This window comes from Microcaecilia unicolor, chromosome 6 (genome assembly GCF_901765095.1).
Source record: "Microcaecilia unicolor chromosome 6, aMicUni1.1, whole genome shotgun sequence".
In the NCBI taxonomy this organism is placed as follows: domain Eukaryota; kingdom Metazoa; phylum Chordata; class Amphibia; order Gymnophiona; family Siphonopidae; genus Microcaecilia; species Microcaecilia unicolor.
The window spans coordinates 288,818,637-288,845,097 of NC_044036.1; the positions used below are offsets into that span (position 1 = coordinate 288,818,637).

Below are 26,461 nucleotides of genomic sequence, written 5' to 3' on the forward strand. Positions count from 1 at the left end.
CACTGAATGTGATGCAAATAGCATTTGTCTTCAGTGCCCATCTGCCAATTCCAGGGCCAGCAATGGAAGTCATGGCCAGTCCAGACTTTATAACCACTCCAGCCAGAAGCATAGCCAGGTTGTGACATCTGGGGGAGCGGAGAGCAGACTGCATATGTGCGACAGACTGCGTAAAAAATAGGCGCCTGTGCCATCAGAAGTCTGTTTAGGGGAGCAATCGCTCCCCTTGCGCCCCACCTAGTTATACCACTGACTCCAGCTCCAGAAGTAGCAATGGGAATCGTGGCCAGTCCATGTTTTACAGCCATTGCAATTCCAGGGCCGGCAATAAGAGCCTTAGCCAGTCCAGGCATTTTGGGCACTCCAGCTCCATGGATTTGAGAATTGGTAATCCTGCTTCATTACAGCTATGAAAAAGACCAGGCAACAGGCTTTTCTTTATGGTGTAGGGCAGGGGTTCTCAGCTCAGTCCTGAGGACATACATAGCCAGTCAGATTTGCATGATATCCACACTGAATATGTATAGATAAATTTGCATGCACTACTTTTCTTTTTTGTACCCCGCGCTTTCCCACTCATGGCAGGCTCAATGCGGCTTAGGTACTTATTTGTACCTGGGGCAATGGAGGGTTAAGTGACTTGCCCAGAGTCACAAGGAGCTGCCTGTGCCTGCAGTGGGAATCGAACCCAGTTCCCCAGGACCAAAGTCCACCACTCTAACCACTAGGCCACTCCTGTCCATGCAAAGCTATCTCATGCATTTTCATTGTGGATATTGTGAAAACTTTACCGAGGACTGGGTTGAGAACCCCTAATTTAGTCTAACCCCATATGAAGAAGTGCCGCCCTAAGCAAGCCCTAGTTCCCCTTAAGGCACATCCTCCCTAGGCCACCTTAACAGAGGTATGATTAGACAGTCTAGGCAGGAGGACGTGGCCCAGATCTGAGTAAGGGAAAGTCAGGGAGGCCTGGGAATATCTGAAGGAAGATTTGAAGACCTTGCAGGCTAAGGGACTGCTAAGAAGGGAAGTTTGAAGCATTGCCATCTGCAAGGTGGGTGGGACAAGCTTTATGTAGTGCCAGAGACTGCTTAGTCAACCTTTTGAGCCTGAACTGGTAGGCCTATTTGGGACCAGGCCTCTATTGTGTTTGCATTAAATTATTCTTTATGTGGATTCTGAACTGCCAGCCTGAAAAGGAAGACAGGCTTACTATGTGTATTGAAACTAACTATACAAATAAAGGATTTCTTTTGCTGCCTTTAAACTGTGTGTTTAAAGGTTTGGCTGTGTGTTTAAAGGCCCAATGCCCCAAGGTTCACTCACGCCACACATCCACCATGAATTTATGCAGGAGGAACACGCCTCATTCCCCAGCTGCTTAACCAATATCCATCTCCCTCCCTCTCTTTTTTTTTTTTTTTTTTACTGCTTTGTCCTACTAGAGAAACAAATCAAAGGCCACGTGTCTCTATTGGTCCTGTGATATGTCTATCACAACATGTTCCAACATGTACCCCAAACTCAGTTCTTAAAAGCTAGACCCCTGACTAACCTGCATTCCTAGGATAACTAACTAATAACCTATCTCAGGGTGAAGCCACCCCCTTGGGGTGCACATAGTCCAGAATGTATGGACACCACTCTCCAATGTTCATATGTATGCTGGAACAAGCAGGAGAGGTACTATTGGAGGTATGTGAGGCATAAAAGTATGACAAGCTGGTCGTGGCTGTGTATAAAGCAGTGGCAAGTGTGACTGCTGTATCAGGTACCCAAGTTTGCTTCCATCTTTTACCATTCACACTTAAAAGGAAAAAAAAAAGGACATATATTCAACCACACACAGAATTAGAGGGACACAGACCCCGAGATACACAGAAGCAGCACTGCAATACCTTGCTGCCCTAAGTACCGTAAGCCTTTTTCTATGTAAAATATCCTTTTCCAAGCCACACCTGTGTGCTATATTATTGTGCTACAAAAATCCACTGCTCCTAGGAAATGGACCTGGGACCAAAGAAAGGAACCCAGAACCAGATGAAAGCCAAAATGCACATCTGAAAACATCCACCACCCTTACTGTAAATAATTATTTCCTTTGATTACTCCTAGGTCTGACCCCTTTTCACCTTCATTCTGTGACCACTTGTTCTAGAGCTTCCATTCAATTGACAGAGGCCTCCTCTGGTGCATTGTATTAGCACACATTGGTAGATCTGTCTTTATATTCACTTCTCCACAACTAAGAACCTTCTGTGATTATCTCATGTGATTTTCAGTTCAGGTGCTGTTTTTGGAGGCAATTCTAGAGGTAGATGCTAGTTAGGCACATCAATGGTGCCATTAATTGACAGGTAGGCGCCAGTTAGGCACGTGAAAAGTGCCAATAGTTGACAAGTAGACACCAGTTAGGCACGTCAAAGGTGCCATTAATTGACAGGTAGGCGCCAGTTAAGCACGTCAAAGATGCTATTAATTGACAGGTAGGCGCCAGTTAGGAACATCAAAGGTGCCATTAATTGACAAGTAGGCGCCATTTAGGCACCATGCCATTAATTGACAGGTAGGCGCCAGTTAGGCACGTCAAAGATGCCATTAATTGACAGGTAGGTGCTAGTTAAGCACATCAAAGATGCTATTAATTGACAAGTAGACACCAGTTAGGAACATCAAAAGTGCCATTAATTGGCAGGTAAATGCCTATGTGCACTAGGCGCTGTTCTATAAGGTAGCACCTAACTGCAAGGGGGGTGTACACATGGGCAGAGCATGGGCAGGGTATGGACGTGTCTCCCACGTATGCACATATAAAATATGATAGACTACACATGTCACTTGGCATACCTAGGCACGGCCTGCCATTGACATGGAATAAGAGAGCACACCTACACATTGCTGTGCCAATGCCGACTTTATGCTAGTGTTCTAGAAGAGAATCTCGGTGCCAACATTGGCACTAAGTTCCTGGCATTGGGGTGCCGAGTCTGAGGCAGCAATTTATAAAATTGCCCCTTTTTCTCTACCAGTTCCTTTGTATGCAGGTTCTATATATTCTCTATGCATTTCCCTGAAAAATATTTCCTAATGGTACTCCTGAGTCTCCCCATTGGAGCCTCCAATCTTCTAGAATTTAACTTCCTTGACCTTTATTTCCACATATCCAAGTGGACTAATGCAGCAATTGGAAAGTGGATCCTGTACATAAGTTTTATTCTTGGAGTTACACGTTACTAGTAATCTGAATTGGTTTCTAGGAGTGGGTTAGGGAAAAGAGAGCAAAGCAGGTAATTAGATTAGTTACACAGAGATCATATTTGACTGCTTTTCCTCATTTTGCTGGCAGTTCATTCAAGCTTTTGGTCTCTCCCAGCTCCCCTGCAAATGCTAGAGAGTTCAGAATTTATCTGCCAAAGGGGAGGAGGGGCAAACAGGCTCTTATAGGGTGGCAGGAGTCTCCTCACACTTGAAGTAGATGTATTGACAGTAATAGATAATGCACTATAATCAAAGGCTTTTCTAAAATCAGATTAACAACTCTCATAGTTAGCATCTAAGGTGTTCTTTGATTCGCAAGATCTTATGGACTGGGAAAAGGAACATTTATTAGCTAATAGCTCTATTCCCATCTAAAATCTATTTCCCAACGCTTACTGGATAGGTTCCTATTGCAGGCTGTCAGGGAGAAGATAAATCACAGCTGAGTAAAGAAAGAGGGAGTGTGAGAAGCAGAGAGAGTGGGAAAGCACGAATTTGAGGCTGTGTCAATTTGAAAATAAGTGTATGTGAAAACAGATGGCAGATATGTGTGTGTGTGCGCATGTGTGTGTGTGTTTGTGTAGGGGGAGGGGAAATAGCATGGGTGAGACTGTGTGTGTGTGAGTGTGTGTGTAGGGGGAGGGGAAATAGCACGGGTGAGACAGTGTGTGTGTGTATGTGTATGTGTATGTGTGTGTAGGGGAGGGTGAATAGCATGGGTGAGACAGTATATACATGTGTGTGTGTGTGTGTGTGTGTGTGTGTGTGTGTGTGTGTGTGTGTGTGTGTGTAGGGGGAGGGGAAATAGCATGGATGAGACAGTATATACATTTGTGTGTGTGTGAGACAATAGAGCACAGGTGAATTCTAGAATGAGGATATATGTGAAAGGTTAGGTGTCAGACCACATGGACTACATTTAGTAAATGGCACCCAAATTTGGATGCCAAAAAAAATCCATGCAGAGTGCTATTCTATAAACAGTGCTCTGAGTTCTGCGCCGTTTGTAGAATAGCGCTTAAAGTCGATTGTCACTCCAAACTTTGGGTGCGAGGATTTACACGAATTGAAACCAGGTGTAAATCCTGGCGTGTAAGTTAGAGGCAAATCCCTGGTATTCAGTAATACTGCGCACATCTTTAGTGAATGCCCCTGCTTCTCCCATGGTCCCACCCCTTTTGAGTTGCGCACTGTAAGATTTGCACACAGATCTTTATAGAATAGCACTTAGCAAGATGCACGTGCAAATCCAAATTGTTGCTAATTAATGGCAATAATTGATCACTAGCACCCAATTATTGGTGCTGTCTCATTAACCAATTTAGTTGTGTGTGCATCTCAGAATAGTGTGCAATTTTGCACATGTAAATTTGCGTGCCATTTATAGAATCTGGGAGCATGTGCAGAGCAATCTCTTCACAAAACAATGCCCCAAGCTGCATGTTTTCTATGCCCCATTTCCTTTCGGGCCTGCTAGCTCGCAGACTGACACAAAAGGATGGTGTGGTGCCCAGGGTAGTCATGCTTCCTGCTCACCCTGCGAAAGCCCTCAAGATGCACATTACCTGGCTGTAACTTCAATATTGGAGATGGCATAGAAGTACTTGTACAGGTTTTCCCGCTGGACATAGGTCCCTCCTAGTGCCGGCCGGAGCAGTCGCAGACGCAGGTCTGTGAGTGTAAAGAAGTCTTTAAGCCCCTTAGCACTCTCCATTCTGGTGAACAGATTATCCATTTTTTTCAAATCCGGGCCCGCAAAAATGGCAAACCGGTCCCTGACCTCAAAACGAACATTCTTCTCCTTTTTGGACCCGGCCCATCGTGAGTATTCCTCTGTACACAACACCCTGTGGGCAGTAGTGACAGAGAGATCTTTAATCTTCCGGGCAGGCATGCCAAATGCTTCCAAACAGTCATCTGCATAATATTGGTATGGCTGCCAAGTCCTGCCATAGTCCAGAGACTTCTCCAGTAGCATGACTGTGGGACGGCCATACTCAAAGGTCACCACAATGTCATCTGTCAGCTCAATGCTTTTGTTCCAGGTCAGTGTAATATTGGCCATCAGGGGCTCTGGGTACCGGCTCCATGTTACACTCTGCCAGTATGTTGCTAGTCCGTCATCCTCCTCATCAAACATGAGTCTTGGGGGGTGTGCCAGGTCAGGGTTTGAAGCATCACATTCATCACTGCAGAGGTAAGGGTTTTCCTGCAGGTAAAAAAAAACAACAACAAAAAACAGAAAGCCATTAGTAACTGTGGGCCCATCACTGCTGCACAAGCAGCCTCACCTCACAGTCAAGGAAAGAGGAGACAATTCAGTTCCAGCAGTTAATGAGAGATGTTACTGACTGTGACAAGAAAACAGATGGTAAGAAAAGTGAAGTTCCTATGAAGAGTCTTGTAAAAGTTAGGACTAGGGCACAGAGGATGAGCATAGGAATACAGAGTCTATCACATTTAGAACTGAGAGGCTCAGGGGATGGGCACAGGGATGGATACAGCCTGTCACTTCTCAGACTGGGGGAGGGGGGGTTAAAGATACAGAGACTCACCTCTCTGACTGGAAGACCCAGGGCTCAGGGACACTTTTAAGACTGGGAGGAGGGCAAAGGAGATAGGCACAACTGAAGGGCTCCCGGAATGTGTACAGGACTGGAGAACTTGGGGAAATAAGTACAGAAAGCATAGACCCTACCACTTGTAGAACTGGGGGCATAAGGAATGGGTTCAAGGATACAGAGCCTGTAATCCTTAGGATTGGGGACACTGGGATACACAGCCAGACACCTTTAGGATTGGGGACACAGAGATACAGAGCTGGTCACTTTTAGGACTGGTCACGGTGCACTGGAACACAGAGCCTGTCACCTTTAGGATTGAAGGCACAGGGGATGGGCACAGAGATACAGAGCCAGTCACTTCTAGAGCCATGGTTTATCAGTACTGGATTCAAGATTTCCTAATAACATGAATCAGTTTGATAGAAGCAAGTCACAGCACTGGACCTCTCATACCATACAACTGCAGGGTGAAAGTTCAGCTAGTATTGGCACCAGCAGAACCGAAGACAGGCAGAGTATTTACTTCATCTGTGCCTCTGAGAGCTTTTAATAAGCAGCGCTGATAATAAATACAAGCCTGTTCTGCAACTGAGCCAAGTTCTCTCCCCCTCACGTGCAGAATTAAAATGCATGACTTTTACTGAAGTGGGGGAGAAGCGAGTCTTCTGTCTGAGTGAATATGAGATTATTTCTAACCATACTGAACCACTCTTCTGTTTGGGTTCTTTGTCTAGATGAATCCTGTCTGCTCTCTGCACCCATCATGTTCCTAGACTTCTAGCCACATAGTTCAATTCAATTAACAGGTGTTTAGTGTCCAGAAGGCTTCACTGGGTGTCTTTTCATTGCAGGCTCGGCATATGTAAGGAGTGATCTGTAACACCTGTACAATGAACATCATGTAGCAATCTGTTAAGAGAGAAAACCTGTGTGCCCTTGTCCTCATGTGCTTCTGTTCAAAGATAACGTCTCTGTCTATTGGTCATCAAGACAAATTCTCACCTCTGAAACCCCAGCAAAGACAGCTTGATGCATTCAAGCATAAAAATAAAAGTCAACAAATAAAAGCAAAATAATATAGCTTGTCACCTTTTTTATTTTGTTTTCATTTGTTATCCTTTATTTTGTGCATTCAAGTGAACTAGTGTGGAAACCCGCTATCATTTCTGAATGGAAGAATGCAATGGGGCTAGAGAAAGGAGACTGGAGGCGGAATCTCCTGCTAGCTTGTCAGGTGATGGACAGGTGCCAATGCTCTTGATTTGATATATAGTGTTCTATCAATTAGGAAAGAAATTTGACTTTGCAGAACTTCTATCCTACAGCCTCTGTCTGAGAGTGCTTGATATATTCTATAAAACAGAACAGACAGACAGTTCCATGGTGGAAATGAGTCATTCCCTGTTTGTGCTAGCACACCCTGGGAAGAGGTAGATAAATAGATAAGATTAGATGACAGCTGGGAGAGCACCACCATTAAGCACATGTACACTTAAGTGCTTTGCTGAAGACCACAGTGAGCAGATCCATGAAATCTCCATTCACATTTCTTATCTTCTCCAAACTCAGCACCAGTGAAACAGGCTGCCAATTCCTATACATCTGATCCCACATACATCAGATTAATTACAGTGCATGATCTGTCCTCATCCTCCCATCAGGACCTGAGGCTGAAGATTGACTGCAATTACTTAAACACCTCAATTAAAAATTCAGCAAGAAGGGCACACTGAGGTTTGGTGAGTGAAGAATAACTCAGAAAAGCTCAGGAAGACAGCTCGGAATTATTTGCAGGAGGATGTGTTGAGCACAAACTTCCTAATTCTATAAACTTACATGCCCAAATGCAAGCTTCATAGGAAAATTTGCATGTGCAATTCATAGAAAAGTGGCATTTGTGCACACATTTTCTATATAAATAATTCTCACCTCAAAAATTCTGAAGCTCACTCTGTGGCAGGGAAACACTGAAGCCCTGCACTGTTGAGGCTGTCAGCACTACTCACTGTCACTCATGCACCACTCACTGTCACTCATAGACCCACCCTCAGCCACGCCCCTTCTGCACATAATTCGCAACCCCAACGTTCTAAATGAAGCTGCAACTTCCGTTTTGAGGTGGCATAGATCGGAATTTTCCCCCATGACTGTCTGCCCCGCCCTCGCGTCACAACGTTATGACATTGAGGGCGGGGCTATGACACTCAGCGAATCGCATCGCCGCACCCACTACTAAACCCTCCTCCACACATCGCTGGCACTCCCTCCCCCTCCCTCAGTCCCACGTCAGCTGTTTTAAACTGCAGGTCTTCAGTGTATCCCTTTCCTAACCACTCCACGTTACACCGGGTGAGCCTACCCCTCCTGTGTATCTGTGATTTCTCTATACCTCCACACAGCAACTTCAAAAAAATATGAACCGCTACCTAGCTCCACTTCTCAGCCGGTCTTCGGAAAGGTAAACAAATAGAAAAAGAAACTGAAGACGAAGCCCCCTCCCCCTTCACCAAACTTCTCCCCGTTAAGTTTCACAGCTCCACTTCTCAGCCGATCTGGGCCACTTGCCACTTTCCCTTCTACATCCTACAGCTGCCTGGAGCACTGACTCTGAGTGGACTACAGCATTTTTATTTCTTTTTCCCTGTTACCAGTTTTGAAAGGCAGGGTGAATGCTGGGTTCCCCGGGCCCAGAGAAAATTTTTTTTTTTTTTTATGTCCAACAATTTTATTGGTTTTACAAAAACCTAAACACTTTATCAAGCAATCATATCTATCACACAGACACACACACATTCAACTCTCTCTCTATCACACACACACTCTGTCACACACACTCACACATTCAAATATCTCTCTATCACACACTCACTCTCACACACACTCTGTAAAATACACACACTCCGAGGAAAACCTTGCTAGCGCCCGTTTCATTGCTCTCAGAAATGGGCCTTTTTTTACTAGTATTTTAATAATTAGCTGTTAATAACCGCCAATTATTGGCGTTAATCTGTTTATTTATTTATAAAACTTATATCCTGCTTAAAACTAAGCAGGTAACGATATAACACTTGCACACACAACTGCCCTTAGTTGTTATTCTAGAAACTATGTGTGCAAATTCTATTGTACACAACTTCTACAGAGCGTGGACATGGGAGGGGCATGGGTAGCTCAGAGGTGTGTATATGACTTAGGCGTGCAGGTTACAGAATACTAAGAGTTACATGCCAAACTACAAGCTGTTAGGCGCAAGCATTTACACCAGGCCTTTGACATGACATAAGTACCCTCACCTAAAGTTAGGCGTAAAACTATGAACTTATGCTAGTACTCTATAAGAGGGTACCTGGTCAAAATAGCCATGACAAAAAGGCCCAAACAGAAAATTGCCCAACAAAAAAAAAAGACAACAGAAAAAAAGCTCCCGACAAAATAGCCCCCAGGAAATCAGCCCCTGACAAAAGGGCATGCCCACAGTTTGGTCCCTGACATATGAGCCCCCTGACAAAAGAGCCTGCCCCCCAAGTATTCTACCTGCTCCTGCTGCTGCAACTGTGTGTCTTTCGGAGTCCTGCTGCTGCTTTGAGATGAGCTATGTCTCCCCTTTGCCCCGGAAGCATTCCTTCTGTTGTGTCCCGCCTCATCTGATGCAATTTCCTATGTCCACGTAGGCAGGACACAACAGACAGAATGCTTCCGGGGCCAGCCGAAGCAGCTTGTTGACGCTGCTGGTGGACCACAGGAACATTGGAGGATTGCAGAGGGAGAGGGGAAGGGCAGGAGAGATACTGGACCGAGGAGGGTAGGCAGGAGGAAGAGAGAGACATGTTGGACTGTGCTGGGAGGTGGGGATAGAGGGGGAGAAGCGATGCTGGACCCTCAGAAGGAAGGAGACAGAGTTTTTACTGTACTTCTTATTTTTGTTACGGACTATGGGTTATATTGTTACGGGGCTATTTTGTCAGAGGTTATTTTGTCCAGAGAATAATGTTGGGGTGCTCTATAAGAGCAATTCTGCTGTTATAGAATTTGCTCTTAGCACACATCATTCTGGCACTCTTTCCTGAATCTACCCCAACATGATTTGGTAGGTTTTCTTGTGCCAGTTTGCTATGGAGATACTCGTTATTCTGAACTGGTGCACGTCTGTTTTGTGAAAGCTGCGAATGTAGCTGAGGACTCTCACACAAGAGAGGGCTTCCAATAGGGCTGAAAAAAGCTCCACAGAAAATGGGGTCATCCAGCAGTGGGCAGTAACAAAGGAAGCGACTAAAAGACCCAAAAAACAGTCTCAGCATTTTGGAAGATTTTGAATATTTGGGGATCACAGTAGATTATCAATTCTCTGTTACTACTTACAGTTCTTCATTGGTGAAGAGGGGGTTCACTGTGCATCTGCTTTGTTGTGTCTGATATAATTTTGATGACTTTTCTATATACACTCTGAATCAGGTGCTACTTATTTCTTAGCTTGATTATTATAATGCAGTATATGCAGGGATTACCGATTTAATATGAGATACTCCAAGCTTTACAGAAGACAGCTAGCAGACTCCTCTGCCTCTGTTATTTGTACGTTATCAGTGGCCTCCTGTGTTCTACAGAATCCAATTTAAAATTCTAGTCCCAGGCTCACAGGGCCCTGTACACTGAAACTCCATATTGTCCTCTCTAAATAGTCCTTATAAATGCATTTGCTTCATTCGTTGTATGAACATCGTCTCTTACTGTCCCTTTGCTGGCACTTTGCCAGATTTGAGTCTACTAGAACTTGTGTCTTTTTTCTTTGTGGTACTTATTTTTGGAATGCTTTTCCTCTATCTCTTCAAACTAACACTTCATACAAAAGATTTAGGGCAGCTCTTAAGACCCATTTGTTTAATTGTGCCTATGGTACCCAGATTATGTGCCTATGGTACCCGAGGGGCTGGGAGCCACAGCTGCCATGCTTGAAACAGATGCCTGTGTGTTTCTTTAGTGGTGCAAGTGATTAAGATACTTTCCTAGCTGAAGTGGACTTCCTTTCCCAATTTTTGAATTAACTGTTTTGTAATGCATGCCCTTTGTCATGTTCTTCACGAAAAGTGGCATAGCAAATTTGAATAAACCACAACCACAATAATCACCATTTCCTATATGGATGGAGAACCCACCAGGTTCCTAAGCTTCACTACTCCATGGGTTAACCATGTACCTACAATGCTAGCCTAGGGAACAGATGAGGACAGAACACATTCTGAGCTTTATCATCTCTTTTCATCATGCAGTAAACAAAGCATACTACATGGAAATCGCAGAACAGCTTCAACCAGGTGGCACATCTGCTAATCATTTCAGGTTTATTCCTTAATCCTCATCATCTATCTGCACTGATAACAGATCACGATAAATTTAAATTCTCTCTCCTCCAAACCAAAGTCCTTTTCCCAGACAGAAAAAGCAAAGAGAAATTCTGTTATTTCCTGCTTACAGGTAAGAAAATCTGGCTTGCAGCTGAATTATTCACAAGGCGGAAATAGGCCCTTTGTTTAGAGGCGTTTCTAAATCCGGCTCCTGTTAATGTATCTGCCTGGGCTCACTTTCTGTGGCTTTATTGATTTCTCCATCTTCCTTCCTCTCTTTCTACTCTCTCCACACCAAGGTCATTCTGCAGTACTATGAAATGTGCCCCAGTTCCATTACTGTCAGCAGAAATGGACACCTGGTCCCTCAATGCAGCAGCTCTTGAGTTCTAGGAATTGTAAACCCAGAGCAGTGACCACAGATACCCAAAAAAGGCAAGGACAGGGCTCAGATCTTGCAAACTCTTCCCCAGAATAAAACTATTATGAGTCTTGTGTTTAGTGCAATTTCCATTGAGGTCTTTTTTATCCCCTTCCCCCCCCCCCCTGGATTCTATTTATAGTGATTAAAGTTGTGCATGCAAATCAGCATGCATTGCTGATCTGCACATGCAAATTAACTGATTAATGAGCCAATCAGTGCCAATGAATGACTGCTAACAACCAATTATTGGTGTTAATTGGCCTTAATTGGAATTTAAGTGTGGATCGTGTTCTATAATGATCTGTGCATAAATCCTAAGATGCGTATTTTGGGGGAGGCGGACATGTTTAGGGGGTGTTTCTATGAATTATGCACTCTTATAGAATACACCTGATCTGCACCTAATGTGTAAATGGAGGCAACTTATGTTAAGGGTGGATTAGGCACTTAGGCTCTATTCTTTAAAGTGCAGATGCCCTTTATAGAATACAGCGCCAAGTTTTCAGCGTGATTTACTGAATCTAGTCCTTTGTGCAGAAAGGAACCTAGGTCAGAAACCTAACGGTGTACAGAAGACAAGATTTTTCTTGTATAGTGAGTAAATAAATGCATAGATTAGGGGAGGAATAACTACATTAGGAGTGATTACTACTTATCAGTGACTAGAAATATGATAACTTCAGTACTGAAATGAGAAAAGAAACAGGGTAAGGTATACAAGAGCAGTAGCAGTGATCTGGATTTACAGAGCACCTTTCATCTACCCCAGACTCCAATGCAGCCACCTCTGACTCAATGCCTTGCCTGGCAACATGTTCCTACCATCCTGACCTCTTCCGAAAAGGAAAATTAGACAATATAACAGTTTAATTAGCAAATTCCAGCTGGTAAATTGAGGTCTCCTAGAGGAGAGCTGATCTCTTGTCCAGAACTTCTGTGGACCTTCACTTATTGTTCATTTATTCCTTTAGTTATTAGTAGATTTATAGACCAGTCTAAGGCCACCCACAGTGGTGTATAAAGCAGATTACAAAACATAAACAGTAAAACCCTCCAAAAATCTAAAGATGGAGGCGTTTAAACTGAAACATTTCTCCTTTATTTTCGCTTTAAAGTATGAGGGCTTGTTTATTTCCTTTGACTTTCAAGATGTGACAACATTTCCAAATTTGGCTACACATAACATTTCAAACCCTGCAGGTGTCCCATAAGTTTTCCTGACTAGCAGTTTAATGCCATGCCTGCTCTCTGCCAACAGAGCTCAGATTTTGCAAACCTTAATGTCTGACAATAGAAAATCCATTTGGCAATTAAGCACCAAAAACCCTTCAATAAGGCCATAAAGGATTTGTGATCCTCTAATGCACCTCTATTGGACAGGTAATCTGAGAGCTGGGTACACTGGTGTTTAATATTTCTTTATGCTCCACTAAATGGAATGCTCAAACACACAATATGATCAGTTATCTTCTGGCTGCGTCTCCAAAGAAAACCTCCCATCTGTAAACTGGGGAACCAAAACAGTTACTCCCAGCCGAGGAGGTTCTAACAGAGAACACTCCTCCCTCTGCTCCTCAAAGCCAGTTCCTCACTCTTTTGAATCAGATCCTTTTCATGCTCCCAGATAGAGCAAATCCAAATTCTCTAGGCTCAAGAAAGGGGAGAGAAAAGGTTAACTATACTGTGCCCTAAGATCCAGAGCCAGTGCAAGGATGGTCGGCAAACCTGCAGCCCCCACATGGTTTTGATCATTAAACCCAACAATCATGATCACACAATGATTCTAGTTTAAAAAAACAGGTTAAAATATGAGATGGTCAGGATCTGTTGTTTTGCTTTGATTACAACTACTCTTTGATGCCTTCCAATAAGCTGCTGCCCCAAGTAACCTCCTAGTTTTGCCTAATGGTTGGGGAGATCTTCTGAATACTCCTATCAGAGATGGGGTGAATATGGGACTAAGTCTGAAAGTACCCCATACCTTAGTACTCAGCAGTGGGGTCAAGGAGGAACCAATGTTTGTTGCTTTGCAGGGCTTGCCGTGGTTGCAATTACAGTCTGGGTTAAGTGTAAGAAGCTAATGTTGGACCACCAACCGAAGTCATCAGTGATGCAACACTTTAATTTATTTAGATTTTGCTCACACCTTTTTCAGTAGTAGCTCAAGGTGAGTTACATTCAGGTACTCTGGATATTTCTTTGTCCCAAGAGGGCTCACAATCTAAGTTTGTACCTGAGGCAATGGAGGGTTAAGTGACTTGCCCAAGATCACAGGGAGCAGTAGTGGGATTTGAACCAGCTACCTCTGGATTGCAAGACCAGTGCTCTAACCACTAGGCCACTCCTCTACGTTGGTCTATGATGAGAGTTTAACGGCTCAAGCAGACTAATTCTCCTCCTGTGATAGTATCGCCTGTGCTGCTTCCAAACCCTATTGGTATGCACTTATGGGACTAGATTCAGTAAATGGCACTCAAACTTCAGTGCCGCAAAAAATCGGCACTGAACGGTATTCTATAAAGGGTGCTCCAGAATGGGCGCCCTTTCTAGAATAGCGCATAGCGCTGAAATCTATGCTCATCTTTGGGCATGAGGATTTATACTAACTGAAACCAGGTGTAAATCCCGGTGTACAAGTTAGTGAGCTGACCTGCCCCTGCCTCTCTCATGGCTGTGCCCCCTTTTGAGTTGCATAATAAAAGATTTGCAAGTGGATCTTTCTAGAATATTGCCTAGCAAGGTGCATGCGCAAATCCACATTTTTGCCAATTAACGCCAATAATTGATTGATAGCACCAAATTATTGGCGCTGATTGGCTCATTAGCCAATATAGTTGCGTGTGCATTTCAGAATAGAGCACAATTTCCATGCATAAATTTGCACAACATTTATGAATCTGCGGGATGCTAAATGAGGGCTGCAAGCATGCCATCCATGTACATCCTTTGGCAGGGAAAAGCATAGAAAAGTAAACAGAATATGAGAGCAGACTGAGGACACAAGGCTAGTTTCTGCTTATTTCCTTTCCTGCGGCAATTCCGCAGAGCCCACCTGAACCTCAGCTTTACCTTAACTTCCTCAGAACTAAAGATTCCTTTATGTTCATCTCAGCTTGTGTTGATTTCTGATTTTGGTCTTTGCTTTGCCTCCATCAAGACATAACCACTCATGCAGAGATGGGTTCACGGACCCAGTGTGTTTAATTCTCTTCTTAGGCAGATAATCCCCACTTTACTCAAGCCTCCCAGGTCAGATCCCCCTTCTCTGGGAAGCCCTAATCCCTTTGCCAGCTGGCACTGTTTTGCTAATGACCCCCTTTGCCTCTCTACCCTGCACCTATCTGTCAAGGCTGTATTCAGAAAGGGGCTGTGATTTGGAGATAAAATAAAATGAGATGACATTTGGTATTTTTCCTGCAGGCAAAGATGATTCAGACGTCTGAAGGAAAAAAAGACAACTCCCCTCTGCCATCTGTTGTTTCTTCTTTCATACTCAGAGAGAGAGAGAGAACAGTTAACATGAAGCCCCATAAAACCTACTGCTCTAATCTATTTCTTTGGAGGTTAACTGTAGCCCATGTGGCTCCATGAGTCGGACACCATAACCCCTTTATCACAGCCTCATTGACTATTCAGAAAAGGCTTCAACTAAGCAGTATGTGGAAAGATATGTCTGCCAAAGTATACGTGTAAAAGCTCCAAAATTAGAAAGGCTCACCTGCTGTACATTAATGCCATGGAAGTATTTAATCGTCTCTATCATATCCCCTCTCTCGCGGGAGACAGGGGATATGGTAGAGACTTTTAAATACCTCCATGGCATTAATGTACAGGAGGTGAGCCTTTTTCATATGAAGGAAAACTCTGGAATGAGAGGGCATAGGATGAAGTTTAGAGGTTATAAGCTCAGGAGAAATCTAAGGAAATACTTTTTCATAGAAAGGGTGGTGGACGCATGTTGGTGTTGGTGGTGGAGACAAGGACAGTGTATGAATTTAAGAAAGAATGGGACAGGTACATGGGATCTCTTAGGGAAAGAAGGAGATAGTGGTTGCTAAGGATGGGCAGACAGGATGGGCCATTTGGCCCTTATCTGCTGTCATGTTTCTATGTTTCTATCAGCCTAATTAGTGACTTCTCTTAAAATTTGGGGTCTTATTAAGCTGACATTCAAAAATGCAAATGCTTTCCAGTTTTGCATACATTTATTTATTTATTTGTTACATTTGTACCCCACATTTTCCCACCTATTTGCAGGCTCAATGTGGCTTACATAGTACCGCGAGGTGATAGACACCTCCGGTGGAAAACAAATACAGAGTAATGATACTGTCAATGAGATAAATAAGTACAGACACATTAGGGAATCATAAAGAGGGAAGTCATATAGTGTTCATAATGTTCAATACAAGTTTAGATATCTTTGTGTTGCTGGGTTGAGGCACTTAAGTTAGGTCAGTGGGGTATGCCTTTTTGAACAGGTATGTCTTTAGTGATTTCTGGAAGTTGAGGTGGTCGTATGTAGTTTTTACGGCTTTTGGAAGTGCATTCCAGAGTTGGGTGCTTATATAGGAGAAGCTAGATCCATAAATTGATTTGTACTTGAGTTCTTTGCAACTAGGGTGGCAGAGATTTAAGTATGTTCATGAAGATCTGGTTGAATTTCTGGATGGTAGGTCTATGAGGTCAAACATATATCCCGGGGCATCACCATAGATGATTTTGTGGACCAGGGTGCAAATTTTAAAAGTAATACATTCTTTGATTAGGAGCCAGTGTAACTTTTCCCGAAGGGGTTTGGCGCTTTCGAATCACGATTTTCCAAATATAAGCCTGGTTGCTGTGTTTTGAGCGGTCTGAAGCTTCTTTATAAGATTTTCTTTGCAGTTCGCATAAATTCCATTGCAGTAGTTGGCATGGCTTAGAACCATTGATTGTACCAAGTTGCAGAATGTTGCCCTTGAGAAGAATGGATTCAGTCATTTAAGTTTCCACATTGAGTGGAACATTTTCTTGATTGTAGTGTTAACTTGGTTCTCGAGTGTAAGGTACCTGTTGTTTGTGACACCAAGGATTTTCAGGTTATCTGAAATAGGGAGGGTGTACCCTGGGATGATTAAGTTTGTGGTTAAGTTGAAGCTATAACCTCCCAAATCATAACATGTAGCAGACCCTTCCCTTCCTACTTAGATTTTCTGATCAATTCACCCAAATTTAGAACTTTGAAAAAAATTGGCAGAAGATATTTGTCTACTTTGACAAAGAAAAATATTCAGATCCTATGATAAAAACCATGGCTCAGAGGCCCACTATTACAACACAACACATCTTAAACCTGGAGATTCACAAGTATTCTGTCACACTGTGAAGTGCATGAGAGTCCCCTGTTTCGCCTCTCCTGCCTGCAAGCCCATGGTGCAGGAATCTCAGAGTGCCACTTAAACCTGAGCCCCCATATGCAAGCCAGCAGTGGTCCTACCAGTATCACTAAGTTAATCTTTGGTCTATAGCAGGGCTTATGCGATCACCACAGAGATGCCAAGTTACCCAGTTCCAGGCTGGAGATTTTGGTGTAGTCCTGGTTTTAAACGTATTTCCCAAAGCAGTATGGGATATGTAGTGCCTGATCCTGCCCATTGAAATCGGTGCTGCAAGTACCATAATGCACTAGGATAGGGTGGTCAGAAATCCAGAACTGTCCTAAAATTTCCAGCCTGAAACTGGTTAACTTGGCATCTCTGTCACCACACCCGGCCACATCCCAGTCACAGGAGTACCTGCAGTGTCCCACTATGGAGCCATTCATTGGGCCCTCCCAAACATGGAGCCTGGCACTCACGCTGGAAGAGAATAAGGCACCTTTGAAGGATGTGCTGCTGAGCAGTAAGTGCATTATCGATTCAGGATGCAGAAAATGCTTACAGAGAGGCAAAAGCTTCAGCTTGCTGCCTGCATGAGCAGGTCCTGGCAACACTACCATTAATATTTTATTATGTAAAAAAAAAGCCTGGATAATTTGACTGGAAGTTAAAGAGGGGGGGGGGGGGGGAAGAAATGAGGGAATTGTCAGAGAGCTGAAACATACCTTGAAACTCCCCATCAACAATCCCTCTTCCCTCCCCAGGGCTGGATTCCCTTGTAAAAGTGAGAGCACTAGAGACATTTTCCCAGCACAGCACTGATACACCATCCTCTAGGGAATCCACCCACTGGGTTCTATGCTCAGCCCTGCCATACTTTACTTAACTGCACTGGAATAATTACACTACTAACAGAATTTATTTTCCCATTCAGCAATTGTTCTGTCATTTGCTCTAATCAGCTCATTGCTTAACCTGGATCTACACTGTTTACTTCCCAACAATCAGAGGGTGCATAGATCAGAATTTCAAACATTCTTTTCTCGTTTATACTGTAAGCTCATACTATAATTTCTGCTTTCATATCTGCATACTTGAAATGTTTGCTTTACACTGTTTGGAGGCCCAGGTCTTCAGGTAGACAAAAGCAAACTCTGTGTCCAGCCCCACTCTTCATTTTATTTTATATTTCATAGGAAACATGGACTAATATCCAGTTCTGAAAACATGTAATCTAATGCTAGGCGAAGAATGCAGTCTGTTCCTCTTCCTTTCTGCTGCAGTACCATAGGCTCTGCTTGATTTCAGATTTTTTAAAAATGTCAGTATAAACTGGTGGAATCTGAGGACAAAGGATCCTTCCTAGAAATCTGCATTTCAGAACATATGAAAACCAGCTGCCAAACTGTGTGCAGGGCTGGGCTACTGTGCATGATTTACACTGTGCTGGCAGCAAGATGAGCGCAGTGAGCATCCAGCTGATGGCTTCTTTCTGCTTTAGCACTGGGCTGAGCAGAGGTGAACAGTAGGAAGGTTCCAGGACTCTACTATTTGCACACTTAAGAGCATTGGCATATCTACAATATTTTTTCACTAGGAAAGTTTGAACCTTCTAATTACATTTACCCAGTAAATTAACTTTTAATCTGCTGTGATAAAGAATTTGAATCATATTTTATATGGGCTAGAATGCTTACAGGCACAGCAGCAGCAGCAGCAGCATACAGGCGCATTCCCACAGTCATGTAGGTCACAGGCACATCCTTGCAATCATGTGGTGCTGTAAGACACAGGCCTATTAACATACAGGCATATTACTGCAGTTGTGTGGGTCACAGGCACAGCAGCAGCAGTGTACCTGCACTTCCTGGAGTCATGTGGGTCACAGGCATATTAGCAGCACACAGGTGCATTCCTGCAGTCCTGCAAGACACAGGCCTATCAACATACAGGTATATCACTGCAGTAGTGTGGGTCACAGGCACAACAGCATGGTTTATGTTTATTTGATCTTTCTAGACTGTTCAAGCTGCCATGGCAGAGCTAAGCTGTGTACAAGCTAATAAAATAAGCAGTAGGAAAGGTAGGCCATTAATGATAGGAAAGATAACACTCTCACAAAGAAACCAGAAGAAGGAACAGGAGGATAGCAAAGAAAGAAAAGGTAGAGGACCTCCAGTTGCTGAGATTCCACTTAATCAGACAGTTTAAATGCCTGTCTAAACAACCATACTTTTAGCTCAGTTTTGAAAATCTTAAAGGAGGATTCTGCATGGACGAGGCAGGGAAGATTGTTCCATGTGTGGGGAGACAAAAAGAAAAAGGCATAATGCCTAGTAGTTTCATAGTGGGAGAGCTTAGGGCCAGGGAGAACAAGCCTGTGGTCGTCAACAGATCGGAGCACCCATGCAGGGGACTAAGGAATAGTAAAGCGAGCATGATAGTCTGGTAGGCTCACCCGAAGGGCCTTAAAAGTTAGAAGAGCTACTATGTAAATTACGCAACACTCCACAGGTAACCAGTGGTGATGTTTGAGCAATGGAGTGGAATGATCGAAACGGCGAGTGTGGCATGGGAAATGAATAGCGGTGTTCTATGTTCTGTGTACACCTGGTAGCATTAGTCAAATAAACCATTTTATCAAATTATCATCACATCTGTATGTCACTTTGCCTTGGATCCCCCTAGCAGAAATCTCAGGGCTCCTACTGCTTCTCAAAAAATCTTCTGGAAAAGCTCTTTAACTTTCCTCTCCTGTTGCTTTTGACCTGTGAACCCTTAAATAGAGAGAGATTTGTGAATTAAGAACAGAACAACCATATTGAGGCAGCCAGAGCACTATATTAAAGTATACAGTTGAGGTTTATAACAATAAATAAAAAGGTGTATCTGGGCTGAGTTCCTTTTCATGTTGAGGAGGTAAAAGAACAAAAAGAGGAAATGTGTATCTGTCAGTGCAAGGGATTCTCTTTGTGTCCTAGGACTTGATTTGCTGAGGTCTGTCTCACATTCCTGTCTTCGGGATTAAAGCTAGGAAATCAAGCCCTTGGACCAGTCTGTGGTGGGAAGCAGAGGAGAGTGAGCAGACACTAAGGTGGTAATTCTCAATAGATCGCCTGAAGTTAGGTGCCAGAATGATTCTGTAATGGCAGTTGGGTGTGCAACTGCTGTTTAAAAATACCAGCTCAAGTCCGCATTTACACGCCTAACTTTAGGTGCGAGTACTTACGCCAGCCGAGAGTAGGAGCATAACTGCTAGTATTCTGCAATCTACACATGTATCTGCCTGGCCCACCCCAACCTGCCAATGCACAGCTTATAGAATACTGACTAAGGGCCGTTATGTGTGTAACTGCCCAATTAGTGGCAATTAGCACCAATAATTGGTTGTTAAAGGCCAATTAGTATCTAATTACTCTATTAAGTTATGCGCACAACTGACCTTGCATGTACAAAGTTGCATGCTATCAGAAATGTGGGTGCCCAGCTTTATAGAACAAGAGGATAATTTTATTTCAACAGTGTTTATTGATGACAAAACAGATGACAACATAGTCAGCATCAATGATACACAATGGAGTGGAGGAGTGGCCTAGTGGTTATAGCACTGATTTTGCAATCCAGAGGTGGCCTGTTCAAATCCCACTGCTGCTCCTTGTGACAATACAGGAACGTAAGACCTTTGAGGTCAGAATGATTAAATATTTTGACACCCACCAGACAGGACTTAACAAAGATCTGGGTTTTCTAGCTCATTATAAACCATAAAATTCTACTGCTTTGTCACCCTCTTATCACAATGCATATCTCCCTGTCCCTCATCCACCTGGCTCTCCCTGTCTCTCACCTAACCCACCCCACCCTCATCCTGTGAGACTGTCACTGGAATGCTTTGATGTTTCACTTATATATGCTTATTTCCGATCTAATGAAGACGGGTTACCTTTGAAAGCTAATCAAAAAATGTATTAAGTTAGTCCAATAAAAAAGGTATCATCTTATTTTCCTTTCTATGTTTTACTTTCTTTTATTTCTATTGATTATCTTTGTATCTTAGATCATTTTGTGTTTATGTGTGAGTGAGTGAATATATCATGTTTAGAGGGCAGAAGGAGGGGATAGGAGAAGGTGTGGATATCTAATGTGTGTGACTGTGATATTTCTGTTCCTGTCTGAGAATCGGGCCCAATGTAAGGGTGTTAAAACACATTAGTGAACCTTCAGCCTCGCCTTCTTGTCCCCCACCCCCAGCCTTGACTTTCAGGTTCATAGCCACTCCTCCGCCCTCAAGATTTTGATCATTAAACTTGGTAACTATAATGACCCAGCACAACCCTTCCCAGGACAATCCTGCAGAACCAATCACAGGAACAGTAGCGCTTTGAGTGAGGGGTCTCTCTGCAAACTGCCCACCCTGAAACCAGCTAAAAGTGTTCACAATTCATAAGGAAAATGTGCTTGTATTTTCCGTTTGAGACGCAGTGGAAAAGTGAAGTATTCCAGGACTTTGCAACAAACACATTAAGGGGTCATTTACTAATGGCTGACATGCGTCTACTCTCTACCACAGGGCCCACTTTAGGTCTTTGGGTTCTGCTACAGATAGAATGTACTAACCATTAGCAAATGACCCCCCCCCCCCCCCCCCAGAGTTTGTGAATTGCCTCCTACTTTGAAATATACCTTGTGTGTCTTATAAAGACATGCATAATACAGTATGTTCCAGAAATCAGATCACAATATCATCTGTGGATTTAAGAGATAAATCACAAAAAAGCAAGAAATATATAAAATTATAAACTTAAACAAAAAACCTGTGCGATGTGGGTTGATGCTAAGGCTGGGCTGAATAAGGGTATTATTCACTGTTCAAATTTAGGGATAAACCTGAGCAAACATTTTTGGTTTGACATATTTTCCTGATTATTTTTAATGTTTTATCAGTGTTTCACACACTGGTTTAAATAACTTTTTATACATGCATGTGAATTCTTCTTACAAATCAGTTGTACTCATGTTAATTTCTATCCTAATGCAATCGATTTAAGCCTCACTATAATGCCTTTGTTTAGGGATGTAGCTGCTACTCTGAGGAGCAAAAGGCTGAAAACCCAGATTCAAACCCCTTTTCTCCCCTCAAAACCTGCCTTCCGACCTTGCCTAATCCATTTTCTCTCCTATTGCCTCAGGGACCCACTTAAATTGTAAGCTCTTTGGAGACAGGGACTTGTACCTGAATCTAAAAGTGTTGTTGGCTATCTTAAGCCATATTTAGAAAGATGGGCTAAAAATCCAGCCTGTGCTGATCAGAATTTTTAAATAATGACAGCCATTGTATTTTATGTCCAGATATCCAGTGCCAGGTCATAGCTCAATATCCGAGTATAAAGAAGCTGGAGAAAACTAAGACAGCCTTTGTGCTGTCCTAACTTTATCCGGATAGTTACCTGGTTAGTGGACTCACCACTAAGGGGGTAAATTCTATATATGGCTCCTAAAAAACTGGCACTGAAAAGAACCCTATTCTATAAGCTGTGTCTAAAGTTAGGCATGATTTATAGAATAACACTTAAGCATTATTGTTCTGTGTAAATTTAGGTGCCACCATGTCCACCAAGAAAAATGTGGTGCAAATGCCCCCGCCTAAATTTACATGCCGAGAGCCTTTATTCTGTAATTACGTGTGTACTGAAAACTCTTCCCCTGTTCTGCCCTGAAACATCTACGACTGTCTCCTTTCCACACCCCCTTTTTGGGCTACATGTAAATTTTAGGTGCATATCACGCGCATAAAGTTAAGTGCGTGTTAAAAGACAATTATTGGCACTAACTGACTTCTTATTCAATTAAATTGCTCGCGAAATCAGGATCACGCCTATTTCTGCAGTCTTTATAGAATCGGGGCTAACTGGATAAATCCTGGCTCCGCCATTGCTTGGACTGATCCAGCACTGTCCAGACAGCATCAAGGTAGTCAGGGGGATAATGCTGCTCAAAATCCATGACTGGGCCTAGTGAGCGGCACTTATCTGAGTAGGAAGCAACTCCTATCTGGATAAGTGTCATTAAATATCAACATTCAAATGTATTTTTGGCAATACAGAACAAGCTGCACTACACAGAAACTACACATATAACAGGATACCTCGAGAGAATCACCCACACAAAACAGAGAAAACCCCTCATTCAATACATAGTAGATGACCAGAACTTATAAATAGATTATAGAGACAAAAGCTGAATGCTTGCCCACTTCAACCCCAGGCCCTCCTCTCCTTTTCCCTGCAGAACAAGAAGGAAGGGGAAAGAAGAAAAGAGGGACTGGATTCAGTTCATCTAGCCTACCCTTCTGATCTTGGCATACATTTCTGTACAGGTAATATAAGCAACAGACTTCAGGACAGTGGCAGCAGTAAGGAGGAAAGATGGGGGAGACTACCCCTCCTTGTTCACAATTGAACCCACCCCTGTCTGCATGACAGGAAGGGGAAAACAACAGAAGGAAAGGGACTCGATTAGGAATTAGTGTGTTGTCCTCTTCTGTCCATTTTAACTCCTATTCCCCTCCTGTTCCCAGTACATTGGAAGGGAGGGCTGAAACAGAAATCACAAGGTATCCTCCACTGCCCAATATTGCAGACAAGAGTCATCGGAGCAGCATCTGCATGGCCATGTACAGTATAGCCTTTGATGCAATGCCCAAAACTGCTGAACTCTAGGCAATGGCCTAATCTAACTAATGAAAGAACCAGTCCTGCTGAGAACATAGCATATGAGTGTGTGTCAGCATATTTTTGTGTCTGTGATATTGAGGGGTTTGATGTTGTAATCACTCTTCATGGTATTTATTTTAAACATGCTCATCATGATATTTCTTAGCATCACTGAACCACCCAAAAAGCCATTATCAAATCCCATAGTATAATATCACTCACAACCATACAACACAGAGAAACATGTACAAACTCACACACATACAACAAACCTGCACAGTATTATTACCCCTGATGAGTAATATGGAGAGGTTATGATGATTAAGAAACATGTAATGATAAGCATATGGTTGTATTTGTCTACCATATTAATAAAACTTAAGTGAGAAAAAAGTTCTGGCACCCATGGATGCTTTACACGTACTTTCAAATTTTCCCTGGAGACACTCCAGAAACATGCAGAATTTTAGCTGGAGAATTAGATACACTGAATGAACTGCAGGCACTAAATATATGGGAGATTTCTAAAAAAAGAAAATATAGGAAACAGAGGCCAGCAATGTATGTAGAATTTGGGTGAGTTCAAGGTGATTGACAACCTGATTCTACTGAAACAAACCTTCAAGAATGTTTGTACCTGTACTGTTGGTCAAGTCCTATTCTGTACTGCCAGGATCACAGTTACTCCAGCTGGGTTTTTAGCACCCCTAGCTATGTACACAGCATTGTTTATCAAGAAATGCGGGTCAGAGACTAAGCAATGTGGCAGAAAGATACAGACCCATTGTGCTGGGTGGTGCAGGCTTGATTACAAACAGTTTCCAGCATATCTTGATGTTACCTCTATGTACTACTAGGGCAGGGTCACTCCTTTGGTTGGCTCTAGGCACACAGTTCTGGGCTCTCCATTGTAATATAAATATGTACTAAAACTTCCAGCAAGTGGCAGCTCAGATGGTTCTAAGTGCAGAGGAGGAAAAAGCAGGTAACATGCACTGTTTGCTGATTCCTCCTGCCAACTGGAGGACAATGCACAGGGGGCAGTAAGGCTGTGATCACCCCACCACCACCACCACCACCACTTCTCTCTCTCTCTCTCTCTCTCTCTCTCTCTCTCTGTCTCTCTCTCCTTTGTGCAAGCAGCTGACTTACCAGGGCAAAAATAATCTGCCTTAGGAGCCATTGAATTACACACCTGAGAGTTCTCCTCCTAAACATTTGGATTGTAGGCATGTACCTAGTTTGCCTATGTCTTAGTTCTACCCTGCCTATTCCATTTTATGAATGCCAGAAGGAAGCTCTCTTTGGCACACTGGAAGTATTTTATGGCAAGCTTAGCAGTAAATTTGAGAGACTGAGATCATTCTCCACCTACCCTGGCTTAGGAGTGAGGTTCATTACTGTCATGATGTGTGCAAAATTAACCCATTTGGATTCATTGCCTTCTTTCCATTACTTATCTCTATCTTCCAAATGCTTTCTTTATTGCTTGTAAAGGTTCTCTCTTTGGTGGAATTGAGGAGACTAGTGCTGGGGGGTCACCTGATTCTCAGTCCTACCTGGCACAACCTAACTGCTGCATTGTACCAGACTTTTGAAACAGGGGCAGTTAAGGACAGTTCTGAAATAAAATGACTGATTTGATTTGTATGATTTAAAGTTACACATGGATGCTCCTGTTTGCCTTTCTAAGCAGTTTTACCATAGGTATAACTACGACAGCAAAATGCCTTACTGAATATTATTATTATTATTATTAATGTATAACTATACCCTACCTCTTTCAAAACAGAAAATATTCAGTCACCAATGCAATGGGACAAAGGCAAAGCACTACCCGAAAGTTCCCCAAATGGCAAAAAATAATGTTTCTTTCTTAAATTGACTACAGCTGGGGTGAATGAAGGCAACTGACTTGCCGAAAATCTCTCTGTCAATGGCAAAGTCGGGACTCACTCTCACTCAGGAATTATTCTTGCTTCTGTGCTGGGGTCCTTTCCTTCCTGATGCATCATGCTTGAGGAAGGCTTACTTGTGGGTCCTTTAGCCTCTGGAAATGTGCCACCATTCATGAGAAACATACAATAAAGCAAGTTGCGGTACTTACGTGGGTGCAGAAGCGCTCTGGGGGTTCTCCACAAGTAATCCCAGGGGGCTCCATTTTCACTATCACATAGCCGTTCATTTTCATGGGCTTCGGCTGGCAGGCATAAAATTCCCAGGATGGGCCTTCATCGGAGGTCACCCAGGATTTACAAATGTCATAGTGTCCCATAGCCATGGGGAGGCTGTACAAAAGAATGGCAAGCCAGGCCAGCATGGTGATTGGGAGGAAGGAGCAGCCCCCGGGAAGAGCGGGAGCCTAGAGTCCCGATAAAGGTAGTGAATGGGGGATCAGGGGCTGCTGATGTGATCACCATGGAAGCAAATCAGCCACCAGTTGAGGGTGTCCTAGAGAAGGGACCAAGGAACGTGGTTTGTCCCTCCACCCCAGGCAAGAAAGCAGTGATGATGGCGGCTAGGTCAGAGTCATTGCTTGACTTTGGGTTTTGTTTTCCCCAACAGGTCTTCAGACATGGAGAAAAATGGAGTTGGGGCACAGTATAAAAGAAGGTTTGTGTTTTGTCCGTCTGTCGAAATTCTATGTGACGGAAGAGCTTCGGCCGGCCAGTTTTACCCCTTGGGTTGGAAGCTGCTTTTCAGCAAGAGCTTGGTGTCTTCCGGCACCCCCCAAAGCAATCCAAATGCTCAGGCCGGCAGTGTTTTAGTTCTCAGAGAGTGAGAGAATTTCTGGTCCTTG

The 26,461-nt window shown here is 43.3% G+C and overlaps 1 protein-coding gene across 2 annotated transcripts in view; it reads right to left on the bottom strand.

The window, feature by feature from the left end:
- NTNG2 (netrin G2) overlaps window positions 1–26,178 on the bottom strand; it is a 69,351-nt gene extending 43,173 nt beyond the window's left edge. For both annotated transcript variants that reach the window (XM_030206456.1, XM_030206455.1), the window contains exons 1-2: window positions 25,769–26,178; window positions 4,824–5,467 (exon numbers count right to left, since the gene is read on the bottom strand). In XM_030206456.1, the coding sequence (XP_030062316.1) occupies window positions 4,824–5,467; window positions 25,769–25,981 (857 nt within the window). In that variant the 5' untranslated portion in view covers window positions 25,982–26,178. The remainder of the gene's footprint in view (window positions 1–4,823; window positions 5,468–25,768) is intronic.
- Between the last annotated feature and the right edge of the window lie 283 nt (window positions 26,179–26,461).